The sequence below is a fragment of the Pan troglodytes genome, chromosome 15, assembly GCF_028858775.2.
Source record: "Pan troglodytes isolate AG18354 chromosome 15, NHGRI_mPanTro3-v2.0_pri, whole genome shotgun sequence".
Classification (NCBI taxonomy): domain Eukaryota; kingdom Metazoa; phylum Chordata; class Mammalia; order Primates; family Hominidae; genus Pan; species Pan troglodytes.
In genome coordinates, this window is record NC_072413.2 from 93,412,900 (window position 1) to 93,431,052 (window position 18,153).

Sequence of the window (18,153 nt, forward strand, 5' to 3'; positions counted from 1 at the left end):
GGGATAACTAATTCATCAACCGACCCACTGGTGGTCCTTTCTCCCTCCTCTCCTTCCCTCCTCTCTCTCTCTCTGACACACACACACACACACACACACACACACACACACACACCCTGTGTTGGGCCATGAGAGTACCAATTCTTATAAACTCTAAGACCCCTTTCATTTTGGAGACAGACGAACAAGACAAACACACACACACACACACACACACACACACACACGCGTGCGCGCGCGCGCCACAGCGCCACCTTTCTCAAGGAGCACCTTAAAGCTCTGCGTGGCTGTTAAAGAGGCTGGACACTAAAGTCATAAGAATAATTGCCTGGCTCTCCTTTAAGCAAAGGAGATTGCACTTGCGCTTGGAAGCACCAGTAACTGGGCTGTTACATCATATTACAAGTATATTTATATGAAAATACTGAAAATATCAATTCTTTTTTAAAAAAACAGTTATGCAAACAAGCAGACTTGATGGCATCATTATCAAAATTTAAAAAATATAGGTAGATATTCCCACCCCCGCCCGCATGTTCCAGCTTCTCCTTCCCCAACATGTGGTATATGTGACAGGCTGCACACGTGCCCAGTGGCTGTTTTTTTCATGTAGTTGCTGACATGAGCGGATCATACCACAATGAGCAGGGTACCACCTGAGGGCCATGGTGGCCAGTTGGGCTCTGGCCTTGCTGCCTCTCACTGTGTGGCCATGGATCAGTTTCTTCCCCATTCTGGGCCTCAGCTTTCTCACCTGTGACATAGGAGAGTGGACACCTGGCAAGGCCCCCCCTCCACCCACCCACCCACCCTGCCACTGCTCTGACTTCCAGGACTGGACATCTGGGCTTGGCTGCCTGGGCTCACTCAGCTCCTGATTTTCCAGTAAGGTGGTCGCCTGCAGAGAACGGCCCTATGGCTTGGTTTCCAGATATCTGGAGAAAAGTGTGCTTTCTCTTCTTCCATGAAATCACAAATTTCTCTAGACATTTGGAAACCAAGTCACAGGGTTGTAGGATCTACTTTTTGAACTTTTCATCCCCTGTAGTTGCCAATTCTGCATGTGCTAGTCTTGTAGAAATAAGTTAAACTGAAGCAGCTTGAGGGAAGGAACTTGATGGAAGGATGGAGAGTCCACAGGGCTTGTTTTCCAAAGAAAAGTGTTGTTTGGAGGAGCATAATTATAAGCCTACAGCTTATCATAAAGCTATTCAAAAAAAAAAAAATGGCCAGGCATGGTGGCTCATGCCTGTAATCCCAGTGCTTTGGGACGCTGAGGTGGGCGGATCACCTGAGGTCAGGAGTTCGAGACCAGCCTGGCCAACATGGTAAAACCCTAACTCTACTAAAAATACAAAAATTAGCTGGGCATGGTGGCAGATGCCTGTAATCCCAGCTATTCGGGAGGCTGAAGCAGGAGAATCGCTTGAATCTGGGAGGCGGAGGTTGCAGTGAGCCGAGATCGCACCACTGCACTCCAGCCTGGGCAAAAAGAGCGAAACTCCATCTCAAAATAATTATAATAACAATAATAATAATAACTCAGAGCCAGGCTTGTGGATGGAAATATAGTGCCCAAGTCACATTCTGCTTAAAGTTGTAACAAATACAGGCGAGTTAAAAGAAAAAAAAAAAGTACGCTTTCTGAGTCAGCCCCAAGGGCTCTCCTTGGCAGCACGGGTTTCCTGCCGGTGAAATGTCCTAGTTGCCTAAGACCCGGGTCCCCGAGGGCAGAGCTCACAGTGAAAGGCAAAGGGTCAGTGTGTGTGAGACAGCAGTGGTGCTGGGCATCAGGCCCTCTTAGGTCCTCAGTTTCCCCTCTACTTAAAGGGCCTTTCTGGGTCTATAATACCTTATGATTCCAAAGCCGGACAGAAGGTCCGAGGAAATCCCCTCATATTTGTAGTTGAACAGACAAAATCCATTTGTAGAGAGTGGGCATTAAGTACTTTTTTAAAGGGGAAAATTTAGTGTTGATTTAGGAAAAACATGATCCAGTTGTAGAGCACTTAGGAACCATCCCAGAGTTCCCTGGCAAGGAAGGGATGAATTTCTGGCCTCGGGAACTCACATGGAGTCACCGCGGCCCCAGCCCAGGTGGTGCATGGAGCCCAGCTCGCCTACACCTGGCTGGAGAGGGCCTGGTTTTGGGTGGCCTGGGCCCTAGTCCCATATGGGGATGCACATGAGACCTTCTTGGACCCATGGACCTGCTGTCTCCAGAGTCTTTTCTGGGAAAGGGAAGGAGAGCCCTTGAGACAGTCTGAACTCCAAAGCAGATTCTCTCACCTCTGTCCTGGACCCTCGATCCCTGGCCCCTGGCGTGGCAGATGCTTCCCTTCTCACCTGCAGCTCGAGCTCTCGACGATGAAAACTCAGTCCAGGAGCAACAGAGGAAACACATCTTTCCTGGGCACTGCCAGTGGGTGCTGCTCACCGAGTGTGCCTCACCAGTCTGCATGGAAATCTTAAAAATAAAGCTTGTCTTCTTCCCTTTCTCCCTGAATGAAACACACAGAGCAGGATCTCGCCGTTTCATGGGGGCTCGGTGTCATCACCAGGGACAGTCCTCATAGGTCTGTGTGATCAGAAGCCGCTGAGAGCTGGGGTTAGGGCTCCGGCATGCAATGCCTCCACATAGCTGTGCTTTCTTAGTTCGGGGATCTGCTCTCTGCAGCTCTTCTTTTTCTCCCTTGATATCACTCTGTCACTTGTCACTGCTATCATTGAACCTGCCTCTGGTCATTGCCATTTCTACTTCTGACACGTGGCAGCTATTCTTTGTGGTTGTTAAAACTAGACAAGCATACTTGTTCTCATTACGCATAAAGCAAGAGTCACTGGGCACCAAGTGAGGGTCTATGGCGCTCTTCCACGTTGCAGCTCAGAGGCCTTTCATTACATCTGAATTCTGGGATTCGCTTTGGAGAAGAGGTTGCCATGAAAGTGACATGTTATTGTTCTTGCTCTCTAGGGTTGACTGCAGACCAAGTCAACAATACCACAAAATCCCATTGGAGGGAGCCATTGCTAGGAATTTTCCCAACTCCAAATAGACCTCGTATATGAAATTATACATACTGAGCATTTACATACAGATCATATAAAAATTCTAGACATTATTCCCTAGTCACATGTAGTACACATTTAGTATAAATAGACTAAGACAACACTGTATAAAAAGTAAGTGTGTTCTGGGAACGCTGACACAGCACTGATATGGATGCAGCTCTACAGTCTTTGCCCTGCCCCTGTTTCCAGTTTCCCTGGCGAGCATCCTCAGGAGGGGCCCTGGGACTGATGGAGGTTGGAGGAGAAAGTCACCTGTGTGCCCCAGTGGGTTAGGTGGGTGGTGGGCCATTGTAGCGCAGCATGAGCGTGAAGGAGCGGGCGAAGTTGTTGGCCAGGGTGCAGCTGCGGTCCTCTTCCCTGACTGGGAGCAGGAACAGCAGGAGGAGGAACAGCAGCAGAAGCAACTGCAGTGGGAGCGCCACACAGCACACCCTCCGGAAGAGGGAGCCCAGTCCTCGCCACCGCCGAGTCTGCGGAACCAACACAGCACAGGTGAGTGGGCTGGGGGGCTCTGGTGGTGGGGGGCAGGTTCAGGGGGCGAGGAGGATGCCAGGAGCGGTGGTAGCACTGAACTGACTGTATGACAGTACACATCTCCAAGTTCTCATCTGTGAAACAGGGCTAATGTAAGTTTTGCCAGAAACAGGGTTTCTGCAGTTTTCCCAAAGTATTCAAGGCATGAAAGGAAGAATAGAAAACACAGTTGCAGGCTCTGCCATTGTGACATATATCTTTGCCTGGTGTAGCAGAGTGCTGGCTGTGAATCCTAAGGTCACTTGACTTCTCTGAACCTCAAGTTTCTCATCTACAGATGGGGCAATAATGGCACCTACATGACAGAGTTGTCATGAGGATCCAATGAGGCAGAGCCTGGCACGTAGTAAGTATGTACCAGCTGCTGTCATGATTAGTATGCATCCTTAATATTTCACCATCTAAATCTTCGTCATCACCATCATCACCAGCATCAAGTTTATCATCGTCACTTTCTTCCTCCTCTTGTCTTTCTTCCCTTTCCTCTTTTTCCTCCCCCTCTTCCTTTTCTTTCTTTCTTTCTTTCTTTCTTTTCCTTTGAGATGGAGTCTCGCTCTGTCGCCCAGGCTGGAGTTCAGTGGTGCGATCTCAGCTCACTGCACCCTCCACCTCCCAGGTTCAATCGATTATCTCCCTCAGCCTCCCGGGTAGCTGGGATTACAGGCACCTGCCACCATGCCCAGCTAATTGTTTTGTATTTTTAGTAGAGATGGGGTTTCACCATGTTGGCCATGCTGGTCTTGAATCCTGACCTCGTGATCCACCCTCGTCGGCCTCCCAAAGTGCTGGGATTATAGGTGTGAGCCACCGTGCCTGGCCCCTCTCTTCCTTTTCCTCCCTCTTTCCTTCCCTCTTCTCCCCCTCTTCCTCCTCCTCCTTTTATTTCATCATCAATTTCATCACCATCACTATTGCCATCAGTATCACATGAAGGTTAGTCTCACAAGTCCAAATGCCTAATGGACTTCTCTGCTACAAAGTCCCTGAAAGTGGCCAAGAAAACATTTCCTAAGTTCTGGAGGGACTGGCCAGGTTGTGGCTTCGTGGATGTCTGACTGCCAAGGAGTGCAGGGGCAAGAGCTGGTCACTCAGAAGAGTGAGGCCCTCATGGTCAAGATGCTGCAGAGTGCAGGACGAGCCCAGCTTTTAGGATCCTAGCGGACTGGGTCCCCACCCAGACTCTGTTACTCAACAGCTATGTGACCTTGGGCAAATCAATATTGGATCCTCTGTTATCTGCTCTGCAAAATGGGGATCAAACACCTACCCCTATTTGCTGGGCTGTGGTGAGGGCTCAAAGCAAAGGTATATATATACCTTGATTGATAAATGTACCAGTTCTTACTATTAGTACTATTAATACTTATTTATAATAATAGTGCTAGCACTATTAGTAACTGTTAGTGACATTCATTACTATTAATATTAGTAATCATAGCACTAGTACTATTATTATAGAATATATCTGCTGGCTCCCTGAAGAACCAAGGTTCACCCTCCAGGGCACCAAAAGCCACAGTCCCGTGATGATGATAGTGATAGTGACCATGGCGATGGAGGTGATGGCAATGATGGCAGTGATGCTTGATGATGGTGGTGATGCGATAATGATCATGACGCTAATGGTGGTGGGGTGGGGGTGGGGTGGTGAGAGTAAGGTGGTGATGATGGTGATAATGATCATGGAAATGGTGATAATGGTGATGATCATGGTGACTGTGATGGTGATGGTAAGTGTGAGTGATAGAGATGATGATGGTGATGGTGATGATGGTGATGGAGATGATGGTGATGATGATGATAGTGATGGTGGTGGTCATGATGGTGAGGGTGATGGTGTTAAGGATGATGGTGATGGTGGTGGTGATGGTGATAGTGATGATGATGGTGGAGGTAGAGATGGTGGTGGTGATGGCGAGGGTAATTGTGGTAAGGATGATGGTGATGGTGATGGTGGTGGTGATGGTGATAGTAACGACAATGGTGGAGGTAGAGATGGTGGTGGTGGTGATGGCGAGGGTAATTGTGGTAAGGATGATTGTGATGGTGATGGTGGTGGTGATGGTGAGGGTGATGGTGGTAAGGATGATGGTGATGGTGGTGATGGTGATAGTGATGATGATGGTGGAGATAGAGATGGTGGTGGTGATGGCGAGGGTAATTGTGGTAAGGATGATGGTGATGGTGATGGTGGTGGTGATGGTGATAGTGATGGTGATGGAGGTAGAGATAGTGGTGGTGGTGATGGTGAGGGTAATGGTGGTAAGGATGATTGCGATGGTGATGGTGGTGGTGATGGTGAGGGTGATGGTGGTAAGGATGATGGTGATGGTGGTGATGGTGATAGTGATGATGATGGAGGTAGAGATGGTGGTGGTGATGGCAAGGGTGATAGTGGTAAGGATGATGGTGATGGTAATGGTGGTGGTGATGGTGATAGTGATGGTGATGGAGGTAGAGATAGTGGTGGTGGTGATGTTGAGGGTAATGGTGGTAAGGATGATGGTGGTGGTGATGGTGGTGGTGGTGATGTGAGGGCAATGGTGTTAAGGATGATGGTGATGGTGGTGGTGATGGTGGTAGTGGTGGTAGTGATGGTGAGGGTGATGATGGTGATGAAGAAGCACTGTTAAATGTAAATGTTCCTGGGAGGTTCTAACCTGGGCAGTTCTGTCTCTCTACCTCTCCTCTCTGAGTCAACTCATGTATTCCCCTGCTCCAAGTATCCCCTCCAGATGATAACGCTTAACCCTGTGCCTCCAGTCTCAAATGTGTTCACTCACCAAAGTCTTTAGACACTGATTTTATAAAACAGGCTGATTATAACAATGAATAAGTACTCTTGGCTGCATGTATTTCAGCAGTGACTTTGGGAGTGGAGGGTGGGGGTGGGTGACACATTGTTTAAGCAGCTGAATGAGTGTGAGTTCACAGAGAAGGTGGTTCTTCCCATAGCTTCTGGGCTGGGTGGGGCCAAATCTCTGACCCATGAGACCCACCCAGGGAGAGAGAAAAGGGGCAAGACAATAAGCTGGAGGGCCACCCAGCCTGGGTTTCCACTGCAACTAACAACCTGTAATTAAGGTTCTCCCAAATGGAGGGTCTGCTTACAAGTGTCCTTTTTTATTTGCCCCTTCATTCTCAGAGTTAACACTTTGCTTATTCAAGAGAGGGGTTGTGCCTTGGCCATGATCCTCTGGGGAAAATGTCTTTGAAGGTCCAAAAAGTGTTTACACATACAAGTGTTGACAAGGGATGGTCTTCTCAAAGGATTCCTGCTGCCTGCCCAGTGCCTGTTTACTTATACCTCACATCCTCACTTAGAGGGCCCTGGATTCCAAAATGCTCTTAAAAATAAGACACCTTTCAATATGTTTCCCAAATGCTTAGGAAAACACACACACACACACACACACACACATACACACAGACACACACACACAGACACACACATACACACAACCTTCTAAGAAGCCAACAAGAAAAATGACAATCTTGGCTCTTCCAAAGAGAGAAGGGGCTTCCTCAGGAAGTTATAAGCTCCCCATCTGGTATGGTTTGGTTGTGTCCCCACCCAAATCTCATCTTGAATTATAGTTCCTATAATTCCCATGTGTTATGGGAGGGACCCAGTGGGAGATAATTGAATCATGGGGGCAGTTTCCCCCATACTGTTCTCATGGTAGTGAATAAGTCTCGCAAGATCTGATGGTTTTATAAGGGGTTTTCCCTTTCACTTGGCTCCCATTCTCTCTTGTCTGCTGCCATGTAAGATGTGCCTTTCTTCTTCTGCCATAATTGTGAGGCCTCCCCAGCCACGTGGAACTGTGAGTTCATTAAACCTCTTTTTCTTTATAAATTACCCAGTCTCGGGTATGTCTTTATCAGCAGCATGAAAACAGACTAATACATCATCCCTGAAGGTAGGGAAGCAGGGGTTGATGAGCCCATGGGGGTGGGGAGGGAGTATATGTTGTGTAGAGGAGTTAACATATCCAACAGAGGCTCTGACCAAGAGTCCTCCAAGGTCTTACATGATGAATCTGAGACTCCAGATTTCTGGGGATCGCAGGCTAGAGTTCATCACAGTCCATGAGACCTAATCTTCTACCATTGGTGAAAGGGGATGTGGGGGAAATATAAGGTTTGGAGTCTTGGGTTCTAACCCTGACTCTACCACGTCCTAGATGTGTGATCTAGGGCATGTCACTTAGCCTCTCAGAGCCTCAGTTTCTTCTCTGTTGGGAGACAGTGATACTTGCCTACCAATGTAGGAAGGATAAATGAGGCCATGCATGCTATGCATAAAGTGCACAGTAGGCACCCAATAAAGGCTCACTTCCTTTCTCCTCTGGCTGATGGGTGTGGGGCAGAGAGGCAGCTCCTGCAAGCCCCACAAGCTTCCCCTCTGCCAGGGATGCAGGGATTAGGCACCATCATCACCTCCAGTCCCATCAGGGAAGAAAGCACTGCCCTCCTTAAATGCCATCTCTCAGCTCCTTAAAGACCCTCACGTCCTATTGCCACAGGGCCTTTGCACAGGCTGTCCCTTGTGTCTGGAATGCTCATTGCCCTTCTTTCTCCACTCCACCTGGTTAGCGCTGACTGATCACTCTAATCTCACCCTGAGTCACTTCCTCCAGGAGACCTTCCCTGGCCTTACACATCCTCAGGGCACCCTTTCTTCTAGATCACTGATTAAGATCTGTGCTGCCCTTAACTCCTCGGAGGCGGGGTCCACATTAGTCTTATGCTTTACTGTATCCTCAGCAGTGCTCAGTAAGTATTTGCTGAATGAATGAAACCATGAATATAAGGCTCCTTCCCTCCCTGCACCTCTGGCCATCAGCTTCTCCCTCAATACATCGGAGGCCACCACTGAGACACGGGCCACCTGCTGTCTGCGAGCTGTTCTCACTGTGCCCATGGTTCACCAGGATGTCTGGGCTCCACTTGTTAGTGAACTCACTAACTCAGGACCAAAGGTCCTGAGCTCCACTCTTCACCTCACTCAGGGGCCTCCTAGGCACCTTGAGCATCTCTGTGAGGCCGACTTTCCTATGCTCATTTTACAGAGGAAGAAACTGAGTCTGGGAGAGTACCCAGTCCAAGGTCACACAGATAGGCTCAGCTCTCCAGTGTCACTCCAGAGCCCAGGCTCTTCCTACTATCCCACGTGGCATTTCTCACAAGAAACAGCAATTAAAACGACAACAAAAGTCTCTGGGGCCTCTGTTGTTCAACCGGGATCTGTGGAGGATGGGTGTGCTCTGACCTGGGGCCTGGAGGGAGGAAGTCACATCCCATCACCACTGAGGCTAAGGGTCTTAACTGGGACCTGGCCAGGTCTCAGTACCCACTACAAAGATGCTTCCAGGCAGGCACCAAGTGCGGGACGGTGGGAGGAGGCCCACTGAGCCAGCTGCTCTCTGGCATGGAGGGTGCGCCCGCCCCACTGCCTCTCATGAAACCCTCACTGAGCCACGTGTTGGCCTCTGAAGGCCCCTCTGAGCACTGCTCAGTCCCTGCTGGCTTCCTCCTCCTGGGTGTCCCCAAGACTTCCAGGAAGGGGGTGTGGCCAGGACCACTGTCTTGCTCTGGCAGCGCCAGCAGGTCTTAGGGCAGCCCTGGTTTCCCGGACTGGGCCCTGCCACTTCTGACTTGGATGTTGTCTTTGCTAAGTTCTGGGCACCAGAAGCACTGAATTACAGCCCTGCGTTCGCTCCCCGTAAGAACTCAGAGGCTCCGGGAATTTCCCACACGTGGACATGATGGCAGTGGCTGGGCAGGGTCTGGGTTCGTCTTGCCTCCTCACTGGGGTGGCTCTGCGTGGATGTCAGGACACAGAGATGTATTTTTTCAGTTGATTTCGGAGAGGGAGAGGGATGGGACGATCTGAGCTGGCCTGTGGTTTAGCTAATAGGTGAGAAGTGCCCATGGATGTAATGATGGAGTGATATTGTCATTACTCAAGCAAGGACGGAGCCTCATCCAGGAGTGGATGTATGACCATAGGCTTCCTCTCCTCCCCCTACTTCCCTTCTGCACCTTTCCTTATCTGCCATCCCCCTGTGAGCAGGCTCTGCTCCTAGGATGAAGACCAAGGTCAGTGAGGGTCTAGGTTGACTCACAGGCACCTAGTTTGGGAAACTGGGTGATCATGATGCTTTTTGTTGATAGGGGCACGGGGATTTGATGGGCATAGGGATTTGATGGGGATGGGGATTTGATGGGGATGGGGTTTTGATGGGGATGGGGATTTGATGGGGATGGGGATTTGATGGGGATGGGGATTTGACGGGCATGGGAGGTCAGCTTTAGATGTGATGAGTGGGAGGTGCCTGCGGGACCCCCAAGGAAACATCTAGTGGGCAGTTGAGGTTTTAGGACTGAGGCTAGAAGGAGAGACCTGCATTACAGATGAAGCAAGAGCTCACGCAGTCTGAAGACAGTGTATAACCACAGGCGTGGAAGGAGGTGCCAGGGAGAGTCACCTATGAGACGGTGCAGAAAGCCACAGGTGTGAGAGGAGATGCCAAGGAGAAAATGACCCAAGAGACAGTGCATAAACCAGAGGCCTGGAAGGAGATGCCAGGGAGAGCCACCCACCAGATGGTGCATGAACCACAGGCATGGGAGGAGATGCCAGGGAGAGTTACCCATGAGATAGTGTGCAAAACACAGGCTTGGAAGGAGGTGCCAGGGAGAGTGACCCAGGAGAGGGACAGGTCCTGGAGAACCTGAGGATGCCACCCATGAAGAAAGAGGCGTTGTATTTCTAGTGCCTCTACCCAGCCCCTACAGGTCACTTATCCATTACAAAAGCAATGGTAGCAACTTCACAGGGAGAAGCCTCTCTAAGGGCGGCCATTCTTAACTGATGGTCAGAGTGAGCACAGCCCATGTGCGACATGCTGACGCCATGTGTCTCCTGATAAGAGGCACAAGTAAACCACAGCACCGCTCTGTGACATTCCTGCCAGGAACCTGCCACCAAATCCAATCACAAGGAAACAGCAGGGAAACCCAAACCAAGGGATATTCCACAAACTGTCCGGCCTGTACTCAAAAAGGTCAAGGTCAAGAAGAATTAAGAAAAACTGAGGAACTGGGCCAGACTGAAGGAAAACAGAGATGTGGCAATAAATGCAATGTGTGATCTTGGATTGGATCCTGGACTGAGAAAAAAAATCTACCAGTAAGACTGTAAGTGGTACATCTCCAGACAATGGAATATAATTCAGTGGTCAAAAGAAATGAGCTATTGGCCTGGCACAGTGGCTCATGCCTGTAATCCCAGCACTTTGAAAGGCCAAGGCAGGTGGATCACTTGAGGTCAGGAGTTTGAGACCAGCCTGGCCAACATGGTGAAACCCCAACTCTACTAAAAATACAAAAAAAAAAAATTAGCCTGGTGTGATGGTGGGCACCTGTAATTCCAGCTACTCAGGAGGCTGGGGCAGGAGAATCGCTTGAACCTGGGAGATGGAGGTTGCAGTGAGCAGAGATTGCACCACTGCACTCCAGCCTGGGCAACAGAGTGAGACTCCATCTAAAAAAAAAAAAAAAGAAAGAAAAGAAAAAGAAAAAAGAAATGAGCTGTCAAGCCACAAAGACACTGAGGAACCTTAAATGCATGTTGACAGGTAAAAGAAGTCAGTCTGAAAGGCTGCATAGTGTATGAATCCAGCCATAGGACGTCCTAGAAAAGGCAAACCATGGAGACAGCAGAAAGATGTGTGGTTGCCAGGGCCTGGGGAGAGGTGGGGAGGGATGAGTAGGTGGAGCACAGGGGATTTTCAGGGCAGTGAAATTCTTCTGCAACATACTTTAGTGGTGGCTACTGGTCATTAGACCTTTGTCCACGCCCATAGGTTGTACAATACCAAGAGTTGGCGCTCATGCAAGCTGTGGACTGAGTTAATAACAATAAATCAACTGGTTCATCAGCCTTAGCAAATGGAGCACACTAATGCAAGATGTTAATTAATGGGGAAGATGGAGGAGGCTGGGATGAGAGGAGGTCTATGGGAATACTTTGTACATTCTGCTCAATTTTTCTATAAACCGAAAGCTGCTCAAAAACGAAAGTCTATAAATTCAAAAGAGACTATTGAGACAGCTTAAAATTTTAAAATATGGACTGTGGATTAAATAACAGTATTTTATCAACATTGAGTGTTATCAACACTGACCTAGATAGCTGGCAAACAATAAAACAAAGACAGAAGTATCAGGATAGAGGCAGCTGGAAGAGGAGGCCATGGCCATCGACCCCAGTGCCCCAGGGCCAAATGTGATAAGAACAGCAGTTCACTGGTCTTAGTGAAGAAGTAGCTACTGGGTACCTCACTGGGGTGAATTTCAGAGGAGTTGTGGGGTGGAAGGTGAGTGACAGAAAGACGAAGAAATAGAAAGAGCAAGTGTAGAGAACGCTTCTCTGGATCTCAGTAGTCAAGGACTAGTTTCAAATACTTCATGACCAAAGTTTTAGCACCAACCTGTTCACAAATCATCAACGACTGATTGCTTCTGGGCTCTGTAGACGGACGGAGTGGCGAGGCCGTGGGATGACACAGAGCATGGTTTGAAGCCTGTCCCTGGCTCTCCCTTTTAGAGGTCAGAGACTGCATGGCCCTAGCAAAGCCCAGGCCTTTAGTTGTGACCAGGAAAGAAGCAGATTTGACCTGCCCCCGGAGTTCCACAGTAAGTCACAGGGGTAAAAACTCAACCTATGTTGCCCCTCCCAACTCCCATCTGACCCCATCCCACGTGAGAGAGAAGGGGCCAAGGGGCCCAGAAACCATTTCCTCCCACTATAAAAGGAGAAGGTAGTTGTGAGTGTTAAAGACCAAGCACACGTGTTCCCAGCACAGTGTCTGACACACAAGAGGGATTTTTGCAAAAAAAAATCATAATTTTTGTGGGCGGCAAGCCACCCAGGTGCCGAGGCAAGAGACCGAGGGCACGAGCTGTTCCAGTATAATAAAATATATATAATAAGAATAGTTATACTATTGGGAGACCGAGGTGGGTGGATCATGAGATCAGGAGATTGAGACCATCCTGGCTAACACAGTGAAACCACGTCTCTACTAAAAATACAAAAAAAAATTAGCCAGGCGTGGTGGCGGGCGCCTGTAGTCCCAGCTACTTGGGAGGCTGAGGCGGGAGAATGGCATGAACCCAGGAGGTGGAGCTTGCAGTGATCCAAGATCGCACCACTGCACTCCAGCCTGGGTAACAAAGCAAGACTCCGTCTCAAAAAAAAAAAAAAAAAAAGAATAGTTATACTAGATATAGATCTTAGATATGATTATATATGAATATCATTAATCATTAGTTTGTAGCAATTACTCTTTATTCTAATATTATAATAATCCTCGCTCTATAATCATAAGCTAGGAAAAACCAGGCCATACAGAGATAGGAGCTGAGGGGACATAGTGAGAAGTGACCAGAAGACAGAGTGCAAGCCTTCTGTTATGCCCGGACAGGGCCACCAGAGGGCTCCCTGGTCTAGGGGTAACGCCAGTGTCTGGGAAGACGCCCATTGTCAAGCAGACGGTGGTCTAGCGGTAGCTTCAGTGCCAAGGGGAAACACCCGCCACTTAGCAGACTGGGAAACCGAGTCTCCCTTTTCCCAGGGGAGTTTAGAGAAGACTCTACTCCTCCACCTCTTGTGGAGGGACTGACATCAGTCAGGCCCGCCCGCAGTTATCCGGAGGCCTAACCGTCTCCCTGTGATGCTGTGCTTCAGTGGTCACGCTCCTAGTCCACTTTGATGTTCCATCCTGTACACCTGGCTCTGCCTTCTAGATAGCAGTAGCAAATTAGTGAAAGTACTAAAAGTCTCTGATATGCAGAAATAATGGCATAAGCTGTCCTCTCTCTCTCCCTCTCTCTCTCTGCCTTGGCTGCCAGGCAGGGAAGAGCCCCCTGTCCAGTGGACATGTGACTCATGTGACCTTGTCAATCATTGGAGATGACTCACACTCCTTACCCTGCCCCTTTTGCCTTGTATCCAATAAATAACAGCGCAGCCTGGCATTCGGGGCCACTACCGGTCTCTGTGTCTTGGTGGTAGTGGTCCCCCGGGCCCAGCTGTCTTTTCTTTTATCTCTTTGTCTTGTGTCTTTATTTCTACAATCTCTCGTCTCCGCATATGGGGAGAAAAACTCACCGACACTGTGGGGCTGTTCCCTACAAATTTTGAGAGAAAGTTATGATCTAACATGGAATACTCACTGAGATTTGGTATTACAGTAGCTCATTCAATCTAAGACGCTGATTATAAAGTGCACCATTATTTTACAAACCGCTAAGAAAGAAAAGAACAGCAACCAAGATGGTGCATCTGATTGGAAAGCCCACATCAATATGGGGGACCAAGGGAGCTGCACCTTCAATGTAAGGAGAAATGAGAAATAAACCCACCTCACAGAAAGAGGAGGCAAGGAAATTCCAGGTCTTCTGTTGGCAGTGGGTGAAGGATAGGAAATCAAAACTCTTCCTCAAGAGTTTGAACCACACAGGCTGGAGCTCCCCAAGGTTGGCGGTCTCAGTTTACACAATCAGTGTGGTCCAAAGGAAACCCAAATAGAACACAACCCGCAAGCAGACATTTTAATTTAAAGGAATCTCAGGTTGGGGGTGACAGGCAGTAAACCTAAATCTTCACTGGAAGAACTACATTGTAATAAGACACCCGAATTCCAGAGATGTGAAAATGTGAAAAATTATGAGTCTTAAAACCTATGAAACACAGTCAAATAAATAAAATGCTACTGTCAGGTCACACAACATCTGGGTCTATATTCCAAGAGCCCACATATGAAATGGATGGGAGATGCCTGCTCTCTGCTTCTGCAAACTAGCACTGCCCTATTTCACCCTGGCTCACAGAACCTTTGACCAATCCATCCCCAACTAAAAGTTTGTCTCAGGTAGGGCTATACCACTTCCCTGGGCCAATGCAAGGAATGCAATTCGGTCGACTCACAGCACAACTGCAACTCAAAAAGCAATGCCATTTCACGTGTCTAAATGCTGCAGGCAAACACACCCGCGGCAGTGAGTTGGCAAGTGCGTAGGCAGCTGCAAATTTAATAAATCTTAATTATTCTGTTGATACAAACAAGCAGGCTGAAGCCACTGACGTAGCTGGGGCTTTCAATGACTTGGAGCATGGAGGGAGGAAAAAAAGTGTGGAGAACCAACTGCTCATAAATAATTAGCTTTGGGATAAGTTTTTTTTCCCCCTTTCCCCTTAGACCAAAAATAATATGTGGAATGTTTTCAAGTTGGCAAGATTACAGCCTCTGAAGACAGCACCTACTTTCTACCTGCCAGGCCTGTGGATGTGCATACGTGCATGCGTGCGCATAACCGCACAGGCATACGCCACACCCCAACCCGTGAAGAATCACGCACACACCAAAGCTAAAGGAGGATTTCCCCCTCAGATGTGTCATTGCTCCCTTCGCTCTCAGAAAGAAAAGCAGGACGGTGTCTGCAGAAGTCTCCCAGGTCCCCATTCACACAGCACTTGAGAACCTACTATGTGCCATGGTTACAACAGGAACTTTGCTACCAGGAGCTGAGTGGACTCGCATTTAAATTTGGAAGACTGCGGCTAAATGACTCACTGAAGGTCACACACGCTAATGGTGGAGCCTGGGTTTGAACCCAGAGTGTAAAGTGGTGGTTCTCAAAGTGTGGTCCCCAGGCCCCCAGCAGCAGCATCACCTGGGATCGTGTTAGAAATGCAGATTCATGGGCCACCCTAAAACTGATGAATCGAAAACTCTGGAGGTGGGGTCCAGCAATCTATGTTTTATCAAGCTGTCCTATAAATGAGCCACAGATGGTCTCTGTGTAGTGGCCCCCACGTTGTTTACTTCTTCACAGTGGGCTGAGATCCGTTAGCTCAAAAGGCAGCAAGCACCAAAGTCAGATTTTTACACATCCAATTGTTTTAAACATAGCCCAAATAAGCAGATTCTTTAGTCATTTAGGGCTTTCCGTCTTTGCATACCCCACCAAGCTGTGCCCAACGTCTTCTGGTCATAGACAAGATACACCTCAGGGCTACATGGATCACAAGTGGTGTGACCTTCAGAGCTCTCTGACCCAGAGATTCCCACTGTGCTACTGAGCAACATCAGCTGGACATGTGCGCTCTGGCCCCATCCCCCTCTCTCCACCCAAGCAGGATGTACAGTCTACAGGACAGGTCACTGCTCTTCTGTTCACTGATCTTGGCACAGTCAGAACTAAGGAAGGAAGGAAGGAAGGAAGGGAGGGAGGGAGGGAGGGAGGGAGGGTAGAGACAGCAATGAACGCTATGGCTGTGAACATACCACAGTAACACATTAATTACAGGTTGTAGGAACCTGAGGCTGTGCTGGAGGGCTGGTGTCAGCCAGCAAATGTCACTACTCAAAAACATTTAGTGTGCACTTACTATGTGCTAGGCACCATGGCTAGACACCAGGGGGCCCAGACTTGACACCCACATGGATCCTGGCCTAGGGGCTGCATAGGTGGGGGCTTCCAACCAGAGAGAGGCTTAAAGTGCAGGAGCTAGAGTCGGTCTGGACACAAGGTCCTAGGTCCCCCATCTCCCACCAGGACCCACCAGGCTGGCCTGTGTAGAGCACCTGTCCTTTCCTGATGATTTTCCCTTTCTCATGAGAAGTGTGTTTGTTATTCTAAACTGGGGGGTGTTGGGGGCAGGGCTTAAGTGATCAGAAGCATTTCTACTTTCATATACAACAGTTCACACGATCTTCAAAATAAGTTCATGAAGTAAATAAGGTTGCCATTAATAGTTCCATTTTAGGCTGGGTGCAGTGGCTCATGCCTGTAATCCCAGCACTTTGGGAGGCCGAGGAGGGTGGATCACCTGAGGTCAGGAGTTTGAGACTAGCCTGGCCAACATGGTGAAACCCCGTCTCTACTGAAAATACAAAAATTAGCCGGGTGTGGTAGCGCATGCCTGTAATCCCAGCTACTCGGGAGGCTGAGGCAGGAAAATTGCTTGAACCTGGGAGGCAGAGGTTGCAGTGAGCTGAGATTGTGCCATTGCACTCCAGCCTGTGTGACAGGAGACTCTGTCTCAAAGGAAAAAAAAAAAAAAGCTCCATTTTATAGATGGGGAAAGTGAGCCCCAAGGGGCCAAACAACTCCCTCGAAGCCACAAAGCCAGTTGGTATTGGGCCCAGAGCCCAGCCTTGATTTTGTGACTGCCCTGCCCAGTCCATTGGTTACCCACTCTCCTATAGATGTTACTTATGACACCAGCCAGAGGCCAAGAAGAAATCACAGATTTCTAGGAAATGCAGATTCCAAAGAATGAGAGATCTCAAGGAACTCAGAGCTCCTTGGATCAGAGCATGCCGGAGGAGGCTCGTGTCATTACGGGCCAATGCCTAGCAGGAAAACACAGCATTCATTCCCTTGGAAACAGTGGCAGTAGGAGACACCGATTTACACTTGGCTTTTCCAGAAATGGGGAGACACCCCAGGCCCCAGGGAAGTCTTCTCCAAGTCACAACGTGGAAGTTTAACAACATGAGTTTTGGATTCAGAGGCCAGAGACCACTGAGGGGCTGAGGCCTTCCTTGAACAAGTCACTTCAGGCTTGCCCCTTCTGTTTCCTCGCGCTGAAAGTTGAGATTATACTGCCTCCTAGGTGTCACTGGGAGAGTTACAGGAGAGGCCCTAACCACAACTTAGCACAGTTCCTGGCACACACAGTGGATGGCCAATACATAGCATCTCGAGTAATAATCATACCTATTACTCATTGTTGTCATTATTACTGCTGTTATTGTTATTGCTTCAGCCTGCAAAGACCCTGGGAGTGACTCTGAGCACGGCTCAGTAGGGTAAGTGGAAACACCTGCCTAGTAGAACTCAAAGGCACAATCCCTCCCTCTCCTGTCCCTACCGAGCCCCATAGACTCTCCATCACCAGGGTGGCCACACCGTCCAGTTTGCCCGCAACAACCCAGGTTTCCTGGGACAGTCCCGGTTCACACCTGTTGTCACAGCATAATCATTGGTAGCATCTTTGTCCACTCCCCAGCGTGTCCTGATTTAGGAGGGTGAACTCCAAGATCCCCTCTCCGCTATGTGCCTGTCCCAGCGGAGGACTCTGCACACCCTGCCAGCCTCCCCCCAAGCCTGGGGCTTCTTGAGATCAAGAATCCTGGGGCCCAGCACAGCGCAGCCCAGAGTTGATCCCCCATAAATGTTCTTTGGTCTTCCTGGAACCTTCCAGAAAGCCCACGAGTCTTGCCCCAGTGTCATGGGCCCACCAACCCTCCAGGCACCCTGCCTGCTAGCCGTGTGGAGCAGATGGCAGACACTGTACCTTTTGGAATCCAGTCGGCTCCCCTGGAGAACTTTGTGTCTGTTATTTTAGGGAAGGAGAGGAAAAGGGGGAAAAAAAATAAGTTAAGTGAGTGAAACTTAAATCCCAACAGAGCCTGTAATGGAATATTCGTTTTGTCAGGGGAGTGTTTCTTTAAAACTTCTGGT

General features: G+C 48.9%; 1 protein-coding gene across 8 annotated transcripts in view; it reads right to left on the reverse strand.

The window, feature by feature from the left end:
• Positions 1-18,153, reverse strand: part of SYNE3 (spectrin repeat containing nuclear envelope family member 3) — a 109,758-nt gene that overhangs the window by 7,325 nt on the left and 84,280 nt on the right. For 5 of the 8 annotated variants that reach the window (XM_054666277.2, XM_016926694.4, XM_016926695.4 and 2 more), the window contains exons 17-18: positions 17,987-18,025; positions 388-3,542 (exon numbers count right to left, since the gene is read on the reverse strand). In XM_054666277.2, the coding sequence (XP_054522252.1) occupies positions 3,342-3,542; positions 17,987-18,025 (240 nt within the window). In that variant the 3' untranslated portion in view covers positions 388-3,341. Of the gene's footprint in view, positions 1-387; positions 3,543-17,986; positions 18,026-18,153 lie in introns of those variants that run through there. The other 3 variants (XR_010151023.1, XR_001709312.4, XR_010151022.1) reach the window with 2 other exon arrangements.